Below are 18,294 nucleotides of genomic sequence, written 5' to 3'. Positions count from 1 at the left end.
GGATGGAAAAATGTCCTTTAGGGAGGCCGAGACGAGATGGGAGGATAATATTAAAATGGATTCGAGGGAGGTGGGATATGATGATATGATGATAGAGACTGGATTAATCTTGCACAGGATAGGGACCGATGGCGGGCTTATGTGAGGGCGGCAATGAACCTGCGGGTTCCTTGAAAGCCATTTGTAAGTAAGTAAGGTCCAAAATTAATGCTATGCTTTAGACCAGCAGATGTGAAACATTTAGGTTCTACTAATGTTGAATTATTATTTCGTCTTGTGTCATGATTATGTGCCTGTTAAACTTGTTATGATAAAATTTTAACAGAGTATATTTATAAATTTGTTCAATATTAAATACATTACATTCAGAATAAATTAATTTAGATGGACAATCAAAATGTTTCTTCAAACAAAGAATTTAATTATTCATTTTTGTGTTAAATTTAACGGACTAATATTAATTTTTGTACTTCCACTCCAAACAATAATGTCATATTGAATCATAGATTGAAAAATGGCCAAATAAACATTTCGTAGAACTCTAATGTGTAAGTAGCATCAAAGATTAACGAATTTATAAATTGTTTTACGGAGCCTCTTACAAAGATAAACAATGATTTGTAATATGTCCACTTTTTGAACTCTTATTGTTCCTGTGTTTTAGTTAGAAAGGGCAAATGTCTAAGACAAAAAAATACCATAGAAACCACTCTTTTTATTTAAAAAATCTGAAAATTGTATGTAAAGTTACTTTAGTATCCTTCCCGAGATGCAATAAGAAGAATTGATTTTTTTTTTAAATTTAAATAGCTTTTGTGCCTCCTGTAAAACTGGGAAAATGTGGCTTTGCCCTTTCTAAAATAAACGATTCAATTGTCACTGACTCATCTTCAACTTATTTACTTTTAATCAAAAACTTATCAATACTGAAGTTAGATTAACACAACGCAATAACCGCATGAAACTAAAAATCAACCTCAAAATATGCCAGAATACGGACAAAATGGCGTTACGACTGGTGAATGCAAGCTGTGAGCGTGCATTGTTGCCAACTCGTACGTTAATCTCCTCTCGCATTGTTACCAACTCGTACGAGAGTGTGCCGTGGGAACTCGCTACATAGGATAGTGTGCCGTGAACAAGAAATGAGAACCACTGCTCTGGATCATACAGATTATGAAATAAAGAAAACAACTTACGTAATTAAATTGAGATATGGGTGTTCTGTTTTTTTAAGTCTTTAGTATAAAATAATTACTTTAAAAATAACGTTTCTTTTTTTCTTCAACGGCTCTATGTTATAGAATTAAATTTGTTTCCAGTTGGTTAAATTCTACAAATTTAAGGCGAAGAATAAAGAGTACTTTTGTTCGGAACCGGCATCGGAGTACAGAGACCTGCTGTCACAAAATTTCTGCACATTGCTGGAGGATAGCGATCAGCATGGCCGTCGTGTGTTTTTAGCAAAAATGGGTAAGTTACGCCTTAATTTACAACGAAGTCCACAGTTATGAACACTATAGGCAAACCTATTAATTTTCGTCAAAGTTTTTCGTTTACTTGGTCTGCTTTTGTCTATGTATTTTTCATTAAGGTAAGCAGTGAGTGAAATTTGGGCCAAATTTTATTGAAAATTCATGGTCTTGTTTTAAGTCTTAAAATATTTCATACATCAGAAAATATCTAAAAAAAAAGAAAAAAAAAAAAAAAGAGAAGTAATAAATGGAACAGGACAGTTTTGAACAGGTAAGACACATGAAAATCTTTTAGTACGAAATCTTTATTTTCAACTCAGAAACGAATTTTTTTTCAGCGTCTTATATCAGAAAAAATAATCCAGGTGTTGTACTTTCAGTGATATTGAGACAAAAGTTTTCAAGTAAATTAGGAAAAATATGAAGAACATGAATAGAAATTATTGTGTTTTGGTGCAAAGGTTATTGAAATACACATTTCAGACGTTTAAGTAGGTATTATGATTATTTTTATTCACTTTTGGAAAATAAGACAAGAAAAATTTCTGCATACCAAATTAATCAAGATACATTAAAAAATAATACCAAATTTGAAGTTTGTTTCCGTGAAGAATGTCTTCACAAAAAAAATATTTCATCAAGGAAAATTTATTATTACACGGGGATATTTTTTGTGATATATTTACAAAAAATTTGATAATTTTATAACTCAGAAACTATTTACCCTAAGGATTTCAAATTTTATTAGTTTCTATTCTAATGTGTGATAATAGTACATTATGCAACGAGCCTATAATGAAGGTAATTAAGAAGTGAGTATGGATATTTATGAAACGAGCACAAGCGAGTTTCATAATTTTCATACGAGCTTCTTAATTACCATTATAGGCGAGTTTCATACGACTTTTTATGCTCGACCATATTTCTAACTTGATATTATTAATTTTTAGTAATGTCCCGTATGTTGTGAGATGTGCGCAGACGCGAAAGTATTGATTTTTTCCGAGGAACAGATGTCCACATTGACCTTGCTAGGCCATAAGAACCTACAGAGATAACATTGAAATTAAATTAGACATCGAAAAACGAGATGACAAATTGAATTTATTTGAATATTATTTACAATTAACGCTAATTATTGTAGTAACAGAACATAATCTTCTGCGACAGTATTGGATTTCCAGCCTCCGTGACTTTTCGCTAATTCTCTTTCGATTGCATATCCGAGAATAATCGATACTTGCGGTTTTATAACGGTAGAACCTGTCATTGGCTGAACAGTTGTAACCTGAGTCGTCATTGGCTGAAAGACCTGACCTTTAATGAGTAGGTGTACTTTAATGACATGCATTAAAGGTCTGCTACCAGGTGTATAATTACTACATTTCGGCATGGTCGACCATACAAATTTAAAAAGGTTTGGGTAAAAATAGTTTGATTTACAAATTTCACTCACGGTTCACCTTAATATCTCTTAATTTGTTACAAATTAGCAGCTTAAAGATATGTTTTATGTATCAATGAGGAATAAATATTAATATGACACCTTTGTTTCCGACGCAGCCGAGATAGACTTTGACTCTACGACTGTCAAGCAATGCATCAAAATAAATGACTTGTGGATGGAACTGGCCCTGGAAGAAGATGAGACGCAAAAGAACGGATTCGTGATGATACTAGACCTAGGAGGTCTACCGCTTCGACTTGTAAAGTTCTTGCATCCGAAAGCAACTATCACCAGCACACTAAAAACAGAGGTGAGAATTACAAATAAACTTCATTGTTATGGTACAATGTATAAACATATTGTTCTACATTTTCCTATCAAACCACTATTCTCGCTGCGTAGTCTACTTCCCAGTATAATTGCTTTTCGTATGTCTCGTATCTAAGCAGTATGTGATCTACTTTTTTCATGCCGACATCCATTAAAAGCTCTCCTTAAAATCAACAGCTCCAATAGATGGACTTACCATTCCTCTTTCTACCCTGGGTATAAATTCCCTGATGATGGAGTCGACATGTAGTTCTCAAACTTCGGATGTATTTACGTATACAGTATGATACGGTGCTAATATCCAAGAAACTCCCACCACGTTGGTCAACATGTATTCTCAAATTTCCTTAAGAGGTTAGGTACAGCTTACAGCAGTAAAATTTTTGGAAATATTCAACATTTTTTTCCTCCATTACTGTATCTTGTACAATAATGAAAATTGGTATATGTAAAACACTGTCCTTTTGCTATATAAAAATATTTTTACGATTAAAAAAAAAATTATTTATATATATATTTTTTCCAAAATTCAAAACGGTGGCAGTTCACTGTGCAGTGATGAAGCGTTTCCCTCAGAACTCATAAACTTGTTAACTTTTTCATGTTCTCTCTCTTTTGTTTTATTGCTGAAACTTAAGTTTACAATATCATGCTCTTTCAACTACATCCCTTAATAAATAATATATATTTTTTATTTTGTGTTAGAAGAAAATACTGATGTTTGATCATTTTTAAAATGAATTTATTTTTACCAGACAATCTATCAAAGGTAGAGAAGTGATTTTGCATCATATTGTAGATATGACATGCATAAATTCACACAAAAATTTCATCGCAGAATGTTAGATACTTTTTGAGTTATGAGGGAAACGCTTCATCACTGCACAGTGCAGTTTGAATTTTGAAAAAAAAAAAAATATATATATATATATATAAGTATTTTTTTAAATCGTAAAAATATGTTTATCATATAGCAGAAGGACAGTGTTTTACACATACTAATTTTATTATTGTACAAGACACAGTAATGGAGGAAAAAAATGTTGAATATTTCCACAATTTTACTCCTTTAAGATGTACCTAATCCCTTAACAAACTCCGACAATCTCTTACCCGCGGATAAGAAACTGCAATATGGTGCAATCGTGGCTACTGGCGGGTATAATCTCTCTCCCTTCCTGCTGCACGACGGGGCATATCACAACGCACTGCTTACCCTTTACCCATTTCAGCGAGTGCTGACGACCACTGGTTTAGTATTATCATTTATTGAGTGATGTACTTTACTTCTGTATCTAGATACATTGTTCAAAATTATTAAAATTGTAGACATAGGACTACAGTGTATCGTTATGAAGATACAGTTCTCGACGCTAAATAACCTCGTAGTTGATACAGCGTCGTTAAATAACCAAGTAAAAAAGAAAGATACAGTTCTTATTCTTAATTTCTTATTCTTCTGACGGGAATATTGTAGTAATGTCTATTCTGACTCCAGAAGTCTTGCCGTCGTTTCTTTGGTCTACTTGAATTACGTGTTACTTCTGCGTTATGTGACATAATATTCGCCCTGCGCTTTATTTCTCCGAAGGCATGAGAAGCGAAGTGCCGAGTAGGTCACTGGGACTACTGTCTTGAAGTTATTAACCGAGCTCCGGAACAATATATTTGGCGCCACTAGGACAAAATATATTTTCGTAATTTTTATTGACAATAGATTTCAGACTTCAAGCTCTACCCATTCCTTCCCTCAATATGAGCCCCCTTAATTACCTTTCTTCCTGGTATTACTTAAACCAAAAATTGGATTTTTATACAAGATTTTACCTTTGACTAAGATGCCAGCCTTGCTCAACTAGTCCACCGCTGTAGAGCAATGGTTAGCATGCGTGACCGTGAACGAGCGTGCCCAGTTCAAATTCTGGTTGGGGAAAGTTACCTGATTAAAGTTTTTCCGGGGTTTTCCCTTAAGGGGACACTTCACCACAAATGACAACTTTTTTCCTAATAATTTTTTTCACCCAAGTTTTGAAAGCATGTTTACTATTTCAAGGACTAATAAAATCCAAATTTTGAATTCCCAAATGTTTTTGACTTTTTATTCATTTTAGTTTTTGCTATTTTTTAGAAATATTTTAAAATCCAAGGTTTTAGTAGAGAATCTCAGTTTTTAAGTTTCCTTTTTGTTTTTTTTTTTTTTTTTTTGTTACATTCACAAGACATAGAGAAACATTTCTATGTATTCATTTTATGAAATATTTCATTTATTCACTTTCAAAAATGTTATTTTTCCTATAATTCATTAAAACAATATAAATAAAATAAACTATCATCATTTCTTACGAAAGAAATGCATAGAAACATTCAGCTACCTCATAAATACTTCCAGGAGAAGTTTCCATCCAGATTGATTAATATTTGGCATAAAAATGTTGGTGTTGAATCAAGAAAAATAAACTTATGGAAAAGTGGATTTGAAAGTAAAATGAATATTTATGTAACACATATAGCTATATTAAAAATCTCCTCCGCCACACTCATATAGTTACTTCAATTTTAGCACAAAAAGTTACTAGATTTGTAATAAGAAATATGTTTGATGAGAAAATAATTTTGAAAGTTCTTTAAATATCATGCTTTCCTACAGCCGTAATAAAAAAAAACATATTTGTAATCAGAATTTAACTAAATCCATTTGGGGTATGAAAGTGTACGTTTTAAAGAAATGAAATAGACAATATTTTTTTTTTTTGGAAAATTTTCATTATTTCCAGTGGAGGCTCTCATTAATTAACCCAATAAGAGCAAATGCTGGGTAGTAGTGTAATAATGTATCGTCTGGCGCAGGTAACCAAACCAAAACAAGTAACAAAACCTAACCAATGATAAATAGAGAAAAGAAACTAAAATAGACACAATTAAGCAAAAACTCTTGGTTTTCATGTTCAAACCACATGCTAAAACCTTTTTCTGACCGCACTTATTATGCTCACTTTAGCTGTTTTATTTGCATGGTTGAAAAAAGTTTCTGACCGCTAAATTAAAATATATTAAATAAACGAAGACCTGTATCGCGTGTGATGAAACTAAAGAGAGTGATTTATTTTTTTTTCTTTACATACCATTTCATGAATCTCTTGTAGGCAGTTTCATACAACTTTCTTGACTTATCAGGCAGCAAATTTAATGTAGCATTCTGTACAGTTCCTAGGATTTCGGATGGAATGCTAGCAAAGTCTTCTGTTTCAACCTTACTCCATATTTTCAATATTTAATTGCAATTATCATGTTCAAAATGGCGACCAACAATATTTGAGGAGAATATTTTCAAAAGTAGTTAAACGCCTCGAATTAAATTTTTCAGAATATGTGTTTTTTATATAATCAAAAAGTATTAACTTCAAATGTTTCATTATTTTATTATAATATTGTTTATTTACGTACGAATGCGATTACGTAATAATTACTTCAGAATTCAGATTTTTTAAAATGGAAAACTGAGAGTACGAAATTTACATTTTTTTTATTTTTCAAACGTCGCTCAACGCCAAGACATTAAAACATGTTTGTTAATATTTAAATCTGAAGTTTTTCTCTTTTCTAAATGACATTTTTGCTGATATTTTATTTTTAGTTTGTATTTAATTTGTATTACTAGGTCTGTAATCTAATATGTATTTTATTAATTTTTCGTCATTATTAGACATCGGATTTTTAGGCACTAAAAATTGCAGTCTTAGGCGCCTAAAATAAGCTCAAAATTTGTAAAATTAGGCTCTATTTTAATGAAAATAGGCATTTTAGGCACATCAAGGTATCATACTTATTTCTTTCACTGAAAATTTTAGTTATACACTAAAATACGGACAATAAAGTATGTTTAAACATTAAAAAAGAATACTATATTATATTTATAAACAGAGCTGCACAACTTTAATATATTGAAACTAATGAAATAATGATTATTGATATCAAGATTACTCATTTTAAGTTATTGAAATTCAGTTCCATGCTCAGACTTTATTATAATTATCTGCACAGTACACCACCAGAATTTTTTCTAAATTCTCCACAGTTAACCTTTGCCTTTTGTCACTGAGAATCATTTTGAAAGCAGAAAAACTTCTTTCAACCGAAACTGATGTGAGAGGCGCAAATTTTAAATTAGGTACAATAGAAACATCAATACTTACTGGAACATTTACACTTCCCCCCGATATCACTCTTGATACTTTTTCCAACAATGAAAATCCTACATTCTTATTTAATACGTTGTCCCACTTATTTTTAACTTTTTTCCCAGTTTCGCCCAAAGCTGAATGTATGTTCACTTGAGCTTCCTTTACTATTGCTATTTGACTACAAAGAAATTGTTTTTCGCGTTCTAATTGTTCAATGCTTGCAGGTATGAAAGAAAAGTTTGATGTTCTATCGTTTTTCACTCGTGAGTCATTCAGACAATCTTTCACTGCTTTCACACACGCTGCACTATCAGTTTCAGGTAATTTATCAATAACTGTGACCACTTCTTTAAAATACTTAGATTAATACACCACTGGCTGAATCCAGGTTCCCCATCGTGTAACAACCGGCTGAGGTGGGAGTGGGATATCTGGAAAGTTCTCTCTGAATATTGAAATCCTGGATGGGGCTTTACAAAAATATTTTTTTGTGTTAGAAATAAACGAATTGACAAGAGGAAATTCATTCCGGATTGTTTCAGAAACCCTGTGAAGGCCATGTGCTAGACAGGTTACATGCGTGAGGTTAGGATAAAATGTTTTAAGAAGTGGAACTTCAGCAACCATGTATGAGGCAGCATCAGTACAAAACAACAGAACTTTAGAATCGTCTATATTACCTGAGTATAAAGACTGTAGGCCTTTATTTACAAAATAATCAATGGCTTGGCTATTCACTTTCGAAAGTTCCTTAACACATACGAGGTGTGGAATCGAAGGTCCATCAGGACTAAGTTTTCGTACTACCATATTTGCTATATACCTATTCATAGGATCTGAGGTTTCATCCACAGAGACCCATATGTAAGAATCACCTATATCCTCCCGAATGGAAGCTAAAGTTTCATTGTATATTCTGTCTAAGTAATTTTTTCTTAGGGTCGACTCAGATGGGATATTTTGTTTGCAGTATTTTTGTAAAAACTGTCTTAAAACCGAATTTTCAATTGCATTCCAGGGAATGTTAGCAGCAACAAACGCTCTAGTTAAATCAGCATAGAAATTGCTGCTGAGATTGGATGAAGTAGGCTGTGTTAGTAAAGTTTGTTGCAGTTGATTTTTCTGCTGAGCTTTAGCCTTATGAGCCGCTCCTTGAACATGCTGCTTTAGGTGGCACTTCTTTTCTTGCGAAATCTAAAAATGTAAAGTAAACTGAATTAAAATAAAATCCTAATTGTTGTATTTCCGTATTTCTATCACAAAGTTAGTGGGTTAGAACAATCAAAATTTTAATGACCTGCAAATACTTTAACTATCGGAATTTAAAAGCTTAAAGTGTAGTGGTCTTAAAAAGAATTATACCTCAGGATAGCTCAGTCAATGTATAAATATTATAGGCCTACTCATTAAAATTAAGAGAATTTATATATTTCAACTATTGTTACATACCTGTTTGCTACAAATCTTGCAGAATATTATTTTTCCATCATAAGTGAATTCTGAATATTATGTTAGCCATTGCCGGATCAATGTAGATTTTGCACTTATATTTTTCGGCATTATCGCGTTAAACTTCACAGGAAAACGTCCTACCGCTCAAAACTTCTCAACACAAATAAGGTGAGAGAAAGAGCAACTGTTAACGAGCATTCAAATGAACCGTTGTTATTGAGATTCAATTGGACAAAAATACAAAGTTCCACTTATTGTTGCATTTCCTGGTAGTGTTAACACTAGGAGGGCCATTCTTTTAAATATTTTGTAACGGTTTACCCTACTAATTCGCAGTTTTACGACTTTTCATAAATATTTCAAAAACACTCTTTCTCCAAAAATTGTGATTTTTATGACACTCTGAAGGGCAGTACAGCTAATCGGTTTCAGACCGAAAACAGTCATTTTTATAGTATAGTATATCTCTGAATCGGTAGCAGCACATGTTGTGATTGTTGCCTGCTTCAAAACTAAGGTTGGTTCTTTGTCGGCATTTATGCCTCCAAACATGTTAAATTCGGTGAAATCTATTGCGAGTGTCGTGAGATTCAAAACATTTTGTTTCCTTTATCAATGGTTTCATGGCCGGTGTGAAGCAAACTTTCCACTTTTGAAATGCGTTAAATTTCGCAGTGAATGCATGTATAAACTATAAAAAGTAAGAGTAAAATGCGAAACTTTACAGTGAGTTAAGCATTTTTAGGCGAATATTAACAAATTAGGCTCTAATAACCGTTTTAGGGCATTTTAGGGCACTATAAAACTCTTTGAATACCTTTCAATTTCCATGAAACACAAATATTAATAATTATTTTTACTTTTCTCCTAAAGAAACAAAATAGGCATTTGCCCTAGAAGCCGATGTCTGGTCATTATATAACAGTTTAAACAAAGTATCTACAAAGTTAAAAATACAAAATAAACTTTTTTTGGGAAAGACAAACTCTATTCATACAGTAATGGTAATAATTGAATCTCTTAGCTAGCTGTATAAAAAGGAGTGAAGTCCATATTTGCTAAAAATAACCTGAAATATATTATTTTCTTCCTGAAGTACTCACACTTAAATTTCTATACAAAGTACTAAGTTTCCAAGTAACAATGAAAACCAATTGAAACATTCATAGTGTAAAATAAGAAAACATGTTATGGGTTTTCCCAAAACACAGATGCCTGGATATTCTTTTTTCTCCAATTTGATATGAATCTCCAGTAATGATTTTGAAAAATTCTTTAGCTAATTCTGGTATTTCAAAATATTTCATGAGGTTCAAAATGTCCTCCTTCTCCTTACTAACCATAATATTCTTTGGGAAAGTAGCTGGCTTCATTATTTCCTGGATAAAGGTCTGATTTTATTATCTCAACTTTAACTAGATGTCCCTTGTCTACGTCACACAAAAAATCCCTGCCCATGATAGAGTTTTCCAGATAGAATTTGTTGGCCAATTCTCTCCCGTTTAAGTTACATTGAATGTCTTCTGCAGTTAAGATATCGTTAAATCGAATACTAATAATGCTAGTCCTACTACTACTACTACTACTCTTAATATTATTATTATTATTATTATTATTATTATTATTATTATTATTATTATTATTATTACGGTACTACTATTACCATCACCACTTTTATTACTATTACTATCTTTTCCATTACTATTATTACCTTTTACTTGGTTATTTAACGACACTGTAATAACTATTGGGTTATTTATCGTCAATAAAATTTATGATAGCGAGATGGTATTTGACAAGATAGACCAAGGATTCGCCATAGATAACCTGACAATCGCCTTATGGCTGGTAAAATCCTGGGGAAAAAATCCAGTCCAAGCAGGTATAGAACCCACGCCCGAATGCAATTTCGGATTAGCTGATAAACGCGCTACCGCGTGAGCTATGCCGGTGGCTATTGTTACTATTACTGTTGTTTTTATTATTATTAGACTATTATTATTATTATTATTATTATTATTATTATTATTATTATTATTATTATTGCTACTATTGCTACTATTACAGTTTCTGCTATTATGTTATTCTATTACTCTTGCTTTTATTACTATTACTTCTACTCATATTTCTATTACTACTGTTACTTCTATTACTACTAATACTATTTATACTATTGCTACTATTACTTCTACTACTCTTTCTTCTATTACTATTACTTATATTCTTATTCCTATTAATACCTACTATTACTTTTACTTCTGGTATTATTACTACTATTACTTCTATTCATTTTATTTCTTTTACTTCTGGTACTATTGCTACCATTACTTTTGTTACTATTACTATTATTTACTATTGCTAATATTACTATTTCTACTATTACTGTTATTACTTCTATTACTATTACTTCTACTCCTATTTCTATTACTACTCTTGTTTTTCCTATTACTAACACTATTTCTACATAACTTCTACTACTATTGCTATTACTACTGTTACTATTACTACTTTATTATGATTAAAATTATCTTTTCAAGTTCAGGGACTATTTTATTTGAAATATTAATTTTGGTGATTAATGAAGGTATATTTTTCCGTAAACTTTGAAAGATATAGCTTAGTTTTGGTTTATAAGATCAATATTTTTATTAAAGTATTACTACTACCTATTTCTTCGTTGTTAGTAGTATTTGAAGTAAGTATTTTCATGAAATTAAACAAATTGAAGCCTTAAAATATTTGTCTGTAGGTACTTCATACAGTGAGAAAACAAAAATTCTGGAAGAAAAAGTAGTTGTTATAGGTCATTCGGTATCTCGTGAAACTTACCTGCCCGTCAGGGGAAGAATAATGTGGACTCAGAAGCTTCCCTCCCTCGCTACGCTCCTATTCATAGCAAGCGAACTCACTTACCCCCACCACAAGATTCTTACTATATGCTACGGCGCACGCATTTGGTTTCACGAGATAACGAATGGCCTATAACTCTGCAAATTTAAAACGAAAAGCATATATTTTTCTTGATAATATATTTATTTATTAACTAGACAATTCATGAATTTTATTCGCTTAATAACATTTTATAATGTATGGTAGACTAATCCTTGTTTCAATGAAACGTTTCTCTGTTAAATTGTCATTTTTATTTAATTTGGAAATAAGATACACTGTATAATTAATTTCCACTGATGTAGGAACTGTATAAATATCTCTTTTTTTACAGATGCGTCCGTGGTCTAACTTTGAGGTGCACGTGGTGAATTACAATGCTCTTGTGAGCACTTTGGTCAACCTCCTATTTCCTCTGCTCACAACGAAGATGAAAGAACAGGTCAATTTCCAATTAAGATATTTTAGTATGCAGTGTATTCCACTGTTTTCAAATATTACATAATTTTTCGTTTATATTTTGAGCTCAATCGACAAAAGTATTTCGGTATTGTTAATGTATTCGTATGATATTGGGATACTGAAAATAACTCACTGTCAGATGTGTAGTAGCATTTCTTGAATAAGTAGGAGGGTACTTAGTTGAAATTTTTCATGTAAAAACAAATGATTTCTAAAAGCAAAAGCGAATGCTTAAGAAATATACGCAATAAATAATTTCAATGTCTAGACTGCATATGCATAGGGTGTAAGTAGTAGTTATTCACCAAAAAAATACATTTACAAGATGTAAATTCAAAGAACTTTACTTCTAAGTTATTAAGTCTTTTCAGTCCATGTTCGAATTGAAGGGAGGAAGTAGGGGAAATTTCCCCTTCTGGATTTTTCTCCGACTTCTGCATTCCTGTGTTCATTTCTAACCGGAGGAAGAAAATTCTTCCGTCTGAATGTATGTTTTAATATTATTAGTACCACACCAGCATGACTAACGATATTTTTCTGAAATTGCAGACGTTTGAGATGGGCAGGGCATGTAGCACGTTTGGGCGAATTCAGAAATGCATATAGAATGTTCGTCGGGAGGACGGAGGGAAAAGACCTTTGGCGAGGCCGAGACGTAGATGGGAGGATAACATTAAAATTGATTTGAGGGATGTGGGATATGATGGTAGGGACTGGATTAATCCTGGTCGGAATAGGGACTGATGGCGGGCTTATGTGAGGGCGGCAATGAACCTTCGGGTTTCTTAAAAGCCATTTGTAAGTAGGCCTAAGTATTAGTCAAAATGAAGCATTCAGGAGTTAAACTTTTTTTTTCCAGATTCATTTTCATGGGAAAGATTGGGGGTCCCTTCACAAATTCATAACACCGGAAGTGTTGCCTCAAGAGTATGGAGGCCAGAAGAGTACAATAGATTATCAAAAAATGCAGCAGTATGTATATGACAATGAAGAAAAACTACTTGGTAAAGTATGAACTATGTTTTAATTAAGATATTAAATATATGATATTTTTCCGTAGTGTAAGAAAAGACTGACAATTAGAACCTTTGAAATTGAACATTTTCACCTGGATGCATAGCGTAAAAGTTTTGCACGTGTATTTGCCTCAAAAACTTTTAAACACAGAAACTATCGATAAGAAGTGTAAGTTAAGAGAATCAGGTTCCAGAAAAAATCATAACTTATGGGTTGTATTTTAATGGAAACGTCTTCTTTGACACACGTCCTATAATATGTGGCATTAGCCAGTAGTGTTGCTAACCGTACGATAATAATTTATAGCGATAACGTTGGTTTTCACCTTCTGAGCGTGGTGCACACCACAGCACCTTATTCTAGTGACAAGGCCAAGAAAGCATGGTGTTCTACCTCCATACCCCCATGGCATACATAGGGGATATCTTTACCTTCACCTTTTACGATATTCGATGAATATGCGATAATGTTAAAATGAAAAATGTATTAGAAATACAGCCGGGTTGTTAGGCAAAATGTATTTTACTACTGGCTTGGCATAACATCAAAGTTATACGGATGCAAATGCATTTCGAGGTATTTCAGGATGATGGGGGTAATTTTTATTTTGCCTATTTAAGCTGTTACCACGTATTTGAGGAAGAAGTGTTTATGTTTCCTCTTTTGTGTTTTGAAAAGGAATTGAAAAATTGTTCATTATTTTACTACTAGGGCATTCGATTAGTAATGGCAACAATGCTGTAAATCAGTGCTCCTAGCGGTGACCATTGAAACCTACTACGTAATATAGCAGCGATTGTTTCATAAATTTTCAATGCAATTTAATCATTGAATCTGATCAGCAAAACCCAAGTTAGACCAGCCACATTTTTTTTATGAATACACAAGCGTGATCATCTAAGACTGAAGAATTAGATTTCCATAAATTCAAATAAATTCATGAATTAAAGTCGGAATAAAAAAAAGTCAACTTGATCTTTGTTTATGTATTCTTTCAGCGAAACATGATGTTGGTTCATTAGCATAATCTAGTGCAGTGGTCGGCAAAGATTACGTCATATAAAATGCAGCCTGCAATGCACAGCAAAGGGTAAGGTAGAGGGGGAGGGGGTTACTCAGACTGCTTAACGTTGAACGAACAAGTGATGGCTAAGGGGATGGAGATCATGCCTTACTCCTGCGAACAGCTTGTGTATCAAAAATGGTTATCTCGCGGTCACGAAATGCCGATCACTGATCTAATGGGTGCTGAGGAAATTTGCGCGGGACATTTGGAGTAACGGAACGTTTTAGTCAGCAGAGGGTAAAACACTGGCCGCTTAGAATGGTCGCCAGTTGGCCACCTTTCCTCTAGGCAAATATATTAGCACAAAATAACAAATAATATAGCCTATCAAGTAACAAGGTGTGGTATGTGATAAAATATTTTTGCTCTACGATATTGATTAATATCGTACGCACAATATCCAGCAAGCCTTGAGAGCACCAGTCCAAAATGGTAGGCGCGAGTTTTGAAAGTGACATTGATCCAATCACTAAAATAAACATTAATCCAACTTCAAACATTTCACTGGGAGTTATTCCCCAGATAAATATCACAAACTACACAATAAACAACATGTACTTAATATAAATACATTCTGTTCATGTTACTTCTAATATTATATCAAATTTAGTTCATTTCCTTTGTTTTAACGTGTTGCTTTGAGATTAAAATCTCCATACCAAGGCTTGCAAAACATTAATAAATACGGCGTATACGCCTGCCATCTGTTGAACTACTCGGAAACACGCCGAGAAGACACTCATACTCGTGACATCTGTTGCAATAGTCGAGAACACCCTGAAAATACGAGTGCATGCATGTTCACCATTTCATTATCACTAAAGTAACAAGGTAAGATATTTGTAAAATCTCGCTTACTCTCTTTTCATAGACATACTCGCGTCTTAATTACTACCATTGTAGGCTCATTGCATAATATATTACTGAAGGATATTTCTTCTTCCATTTTTCTGCACAACAAACATAATACAATGAAAATAATGTTTTTTGTCTATGATGGGTAGCCTGTATAAAATTATATATAACACGATGTGATATGTTCTTAGCGTCATTACTTTCTTTATATATTATTACTTACCAAGACAAATTATAATTACATTGCATTGGAACATAAATTCGTTTCTTCACAATAACTGTCATTGTTATTTTTCGCAGTAATTTGGTATTATCTGAGCAGATATGAGCACCTCAGTCTTATATTATAATGTAAAACAATCATCGTTCATATCAACACACAAGATATTTTTGCTAGCAAGGAAAATGTTACTAGTAAACCATTCTAATCCTCAATTAATCCTCAATTAGTAGCATATTTGTAACACTATTCCTTTTTTTTCAGAACTCTGTTCTCTGGGATACATCGATGAAGGAAAATGAAGAAACGTCATGACAGATGTTTTGTGTAGATACAAAATAAAACAGAATTTCCCTCAAGTTCAGTAGTTATTAAGGTATACATCGACTCGAGAAATGTCAAATGTCTTCAACATTTTGGTAAATAATGTTTTTGCCTCGTCTAGAAGCTCATTTCTTCTAGTTTTAAAAACACACATAACTTGTATCCATTATCTCAATAATTTCAAAATTATTTGGGAATTTATAATATAAGCGTACACTACTTCTATACCTTTCGCCATCTTAAGTGTCTGTTTTCTCCTATTTCATATTTTCCGACATTTATTATCCTTCCGACGGACAAAAATGCCTAGATTCAAATTGAACAAAAGACTTCATTGAGGTATCAAATTAAAGCTTAAACATGTGGCTATGTTGTAAACTAAAATTATTATTTTCAATCAATTATTTTATCCCAAAAACACACAAATACATAAATATTTTTTTCTAGAGTGTTTCAAGATAAATAAACAATTTTTGTATGTAATATTTTCCATACGTAGGGATCATTTTGGCGAAAGAAGTTTTACCCTAAGTCAATTTCTAAAGGAGTTAGATCGGTCTGAAATTTTATTAATTTAAAAAAGGAAAAAAGATTTCTTTGGGCTCATAACATCGATTTTCAAGTTTGAATTATATAAATTGCTTATATTACTCTCAAGAATCATGTCACCAAATTTTCAAAAGATATTAAGGAAAAAATGTGGATTTTTATTCTAAGAATCGATGTATACTTTAAGTGGATGGAGACATTTCATACATCCTGAATATCATACTCAGAATTGTAATACGAGTGTATGTACAGTTGGATTCTCTTCCCTAGTTCGATGTCAAGTAACTCGGCAGAGTCTGGAGTCAGATGACACATCGTATTGTTTTGCATTATGAATTTTGTATTTCTAAAAAATGTCAACTTCTCTGCGTCGCTCTCTTTATAAGTATTTTTTTGTAAATAAAGATTAGCCTCAACCAATAATAGCATTCCAATAGTTACTTCTTTTCTCGGTCGTCGCCTTCAAATATTGGTTTCTGTGAGATTGTTGTTCCCACAGAAACTTGCAAAAATTGGTCTTTTCTCTCGTATTTAATATTCCACATAACATTTCTGACATCGTATTTTGAATTTCTTGTACCATGACAACGCTTTCTATTCTACTTTATGACTTAATAGATACTAGACATTAATTTACAAATCGATTGTAATAAAAACAATAGCAACAAACTTTCATAAAAATAACAAACATAGGCTATAACATTTCTGGCATATTTTCAAGGGGAGAGACGAATAATGATATTTTAATAGTTGTAGTTTTATTTTAATTTGCGGCTCGTTTTGACATACAAATCTTAAAATTGCCAACAATTTTCATTAACTATTGAATAGCTATTTGAAGGGAAAGTGGTAATTACAAAATAAGAGTTTGAAAAACACGTACCTACTTTCTTACTATTTGGAGCAAGAGAATGCTTACCAAAAATCACATGTAATATCCTTAAATTTGTTTAAAATTCCCTTTTATGAGTTTTAGAAGATTGTGGTGCAAATTATGAATATCTCTCTTTAGAATTTACACTATCATTTACATGCTAACACATACATTTTTGTTTTTAATATACAAAACGAATAATTAGACCTCATTTAATTTTTCTTTATATTTTGATGTTTGTAATTCCGGATCCCAGTGGTCAACCTCACTTGAGGACGGATGATTTTCAATAAATCTTAGTAGTTAAATTAATTAAGGATTCAAAATTGAATTGTTTTCATATTTCGTAAAATGTGTTTCAAGTTTACTTTTTACAAACTTTTTCTAATCTCATTCACATTGAATTATCTCTACATCCCTACATATAAACTTTCGTTCTTAGGAAGTTTTAACATAAGGCGTTTGAAATAAGGCTTTTCCGTTTTTTGAGTAAAAGTTCAGAAGAACACTAAATTTTCAAAGTGACGTAATAGTGTTGTGTTCTTTGTGTATACGTTAGAAACTTTGGTACAATAACAGTATTTAAAATGAAATACAGCTTTAAGAAAACATTTAAAAAATGAAAATGAGTGTACTTAAAAATTAAGAAAATTGTATAACAAAGTAAAATAATTATATTCAATCCCTCATCTGTACATAATTATAAAATTTTGATTGTTGGTAATAATGTGCTCAGTAATTTTACTGATAGTGCCTTTAAACCACAACAAATTCTATTTTTTTTTGTATTCAGCTTAGTAACTGAACAATTAATCGTAAAGTAAAGGCGACACATTATGAAACTAAATTATGAAATAAATTTATCTTCTTGGAGTATGGAGATTACATGGTCTTAATGAATGAAACTGAAAATGAAATACGTAATAGTTATTTACGTTAAAGACAGTTATGTAGAACTTAACATGCGAACGTGGAATTTAACTAGACGAGTAAGAGATTTTTTTATACATGTGAGCATGTTGAGTTCTTATAACGGTCGTGTATTGTGCAACGTTTTATGGTATTTTGAATCTTATATCTTAAGAGAAAATAAATTAATAACTGCAACTTCTGCAAAAGTACAGCGGTCGAAACAAAAGACTGACCCCTATTG

At 32.1% G+C, this 18,294-nt stretch overlaps 1 protein-coding gene across 3 annotated transcripts in view; it reads left to right on the top strand.

Moving 5' to 3' along the window:
* LOC138710899 (clavesin-2-like) overlaps positions 1-18,023 on the top strand; it is a 167,038-nt gene extending 149,015 nt beyond the window's left edge. For all 3 annotated transcript variants that reach the window (XM_069842091.1, XM_069842093.1, XM_069842092.1), the window contains exons 4-8: positions 1,323-1,473; positions 3,039-3,232; positions 12,109-12,216; positions 13,096-13,240; positions 15,659-18,023. In XM_069842091.1, the coding sequence (XP_069698192.1) occupies positions 1,323-1,473; positions 3,039-3,232; positions 12,109-12,216; positions 13,096-13,240; positions 15,659-15,696 (636 nt within the window). In that variant the 3' untranslated portion in view covers positions 15,697-18,023. The remainder of the gene's footprint in view (positions 1-1,322; positions 1,474-3,038; positions 3,233-12,108; positions 12,217-13,095; positions 13,241-15,658) is intronic.
* The last annotated feature ends 271 nt before the right edge of the window (positions 18,024-18,294 follow it).

Source organism: Periplaneta americana, chromosome 12 (assembly GCF_040183065.1).
Source record: "Periplaneta americana isolate PAMFEO1 chromosome 12, P.americana_PAMFEO1_priV1, whole genome shotgun sequence".
NCBI lineage: Eukaryota > Metazoa > Arthropoda > Insecta > Blattodea > Blattidae > Periplaneta > Periplaneta americana.
Note: the sequence above shows the minus strand (reverse complement) of the source record. Positions and strands in the feature narration are given on the sequence as shown.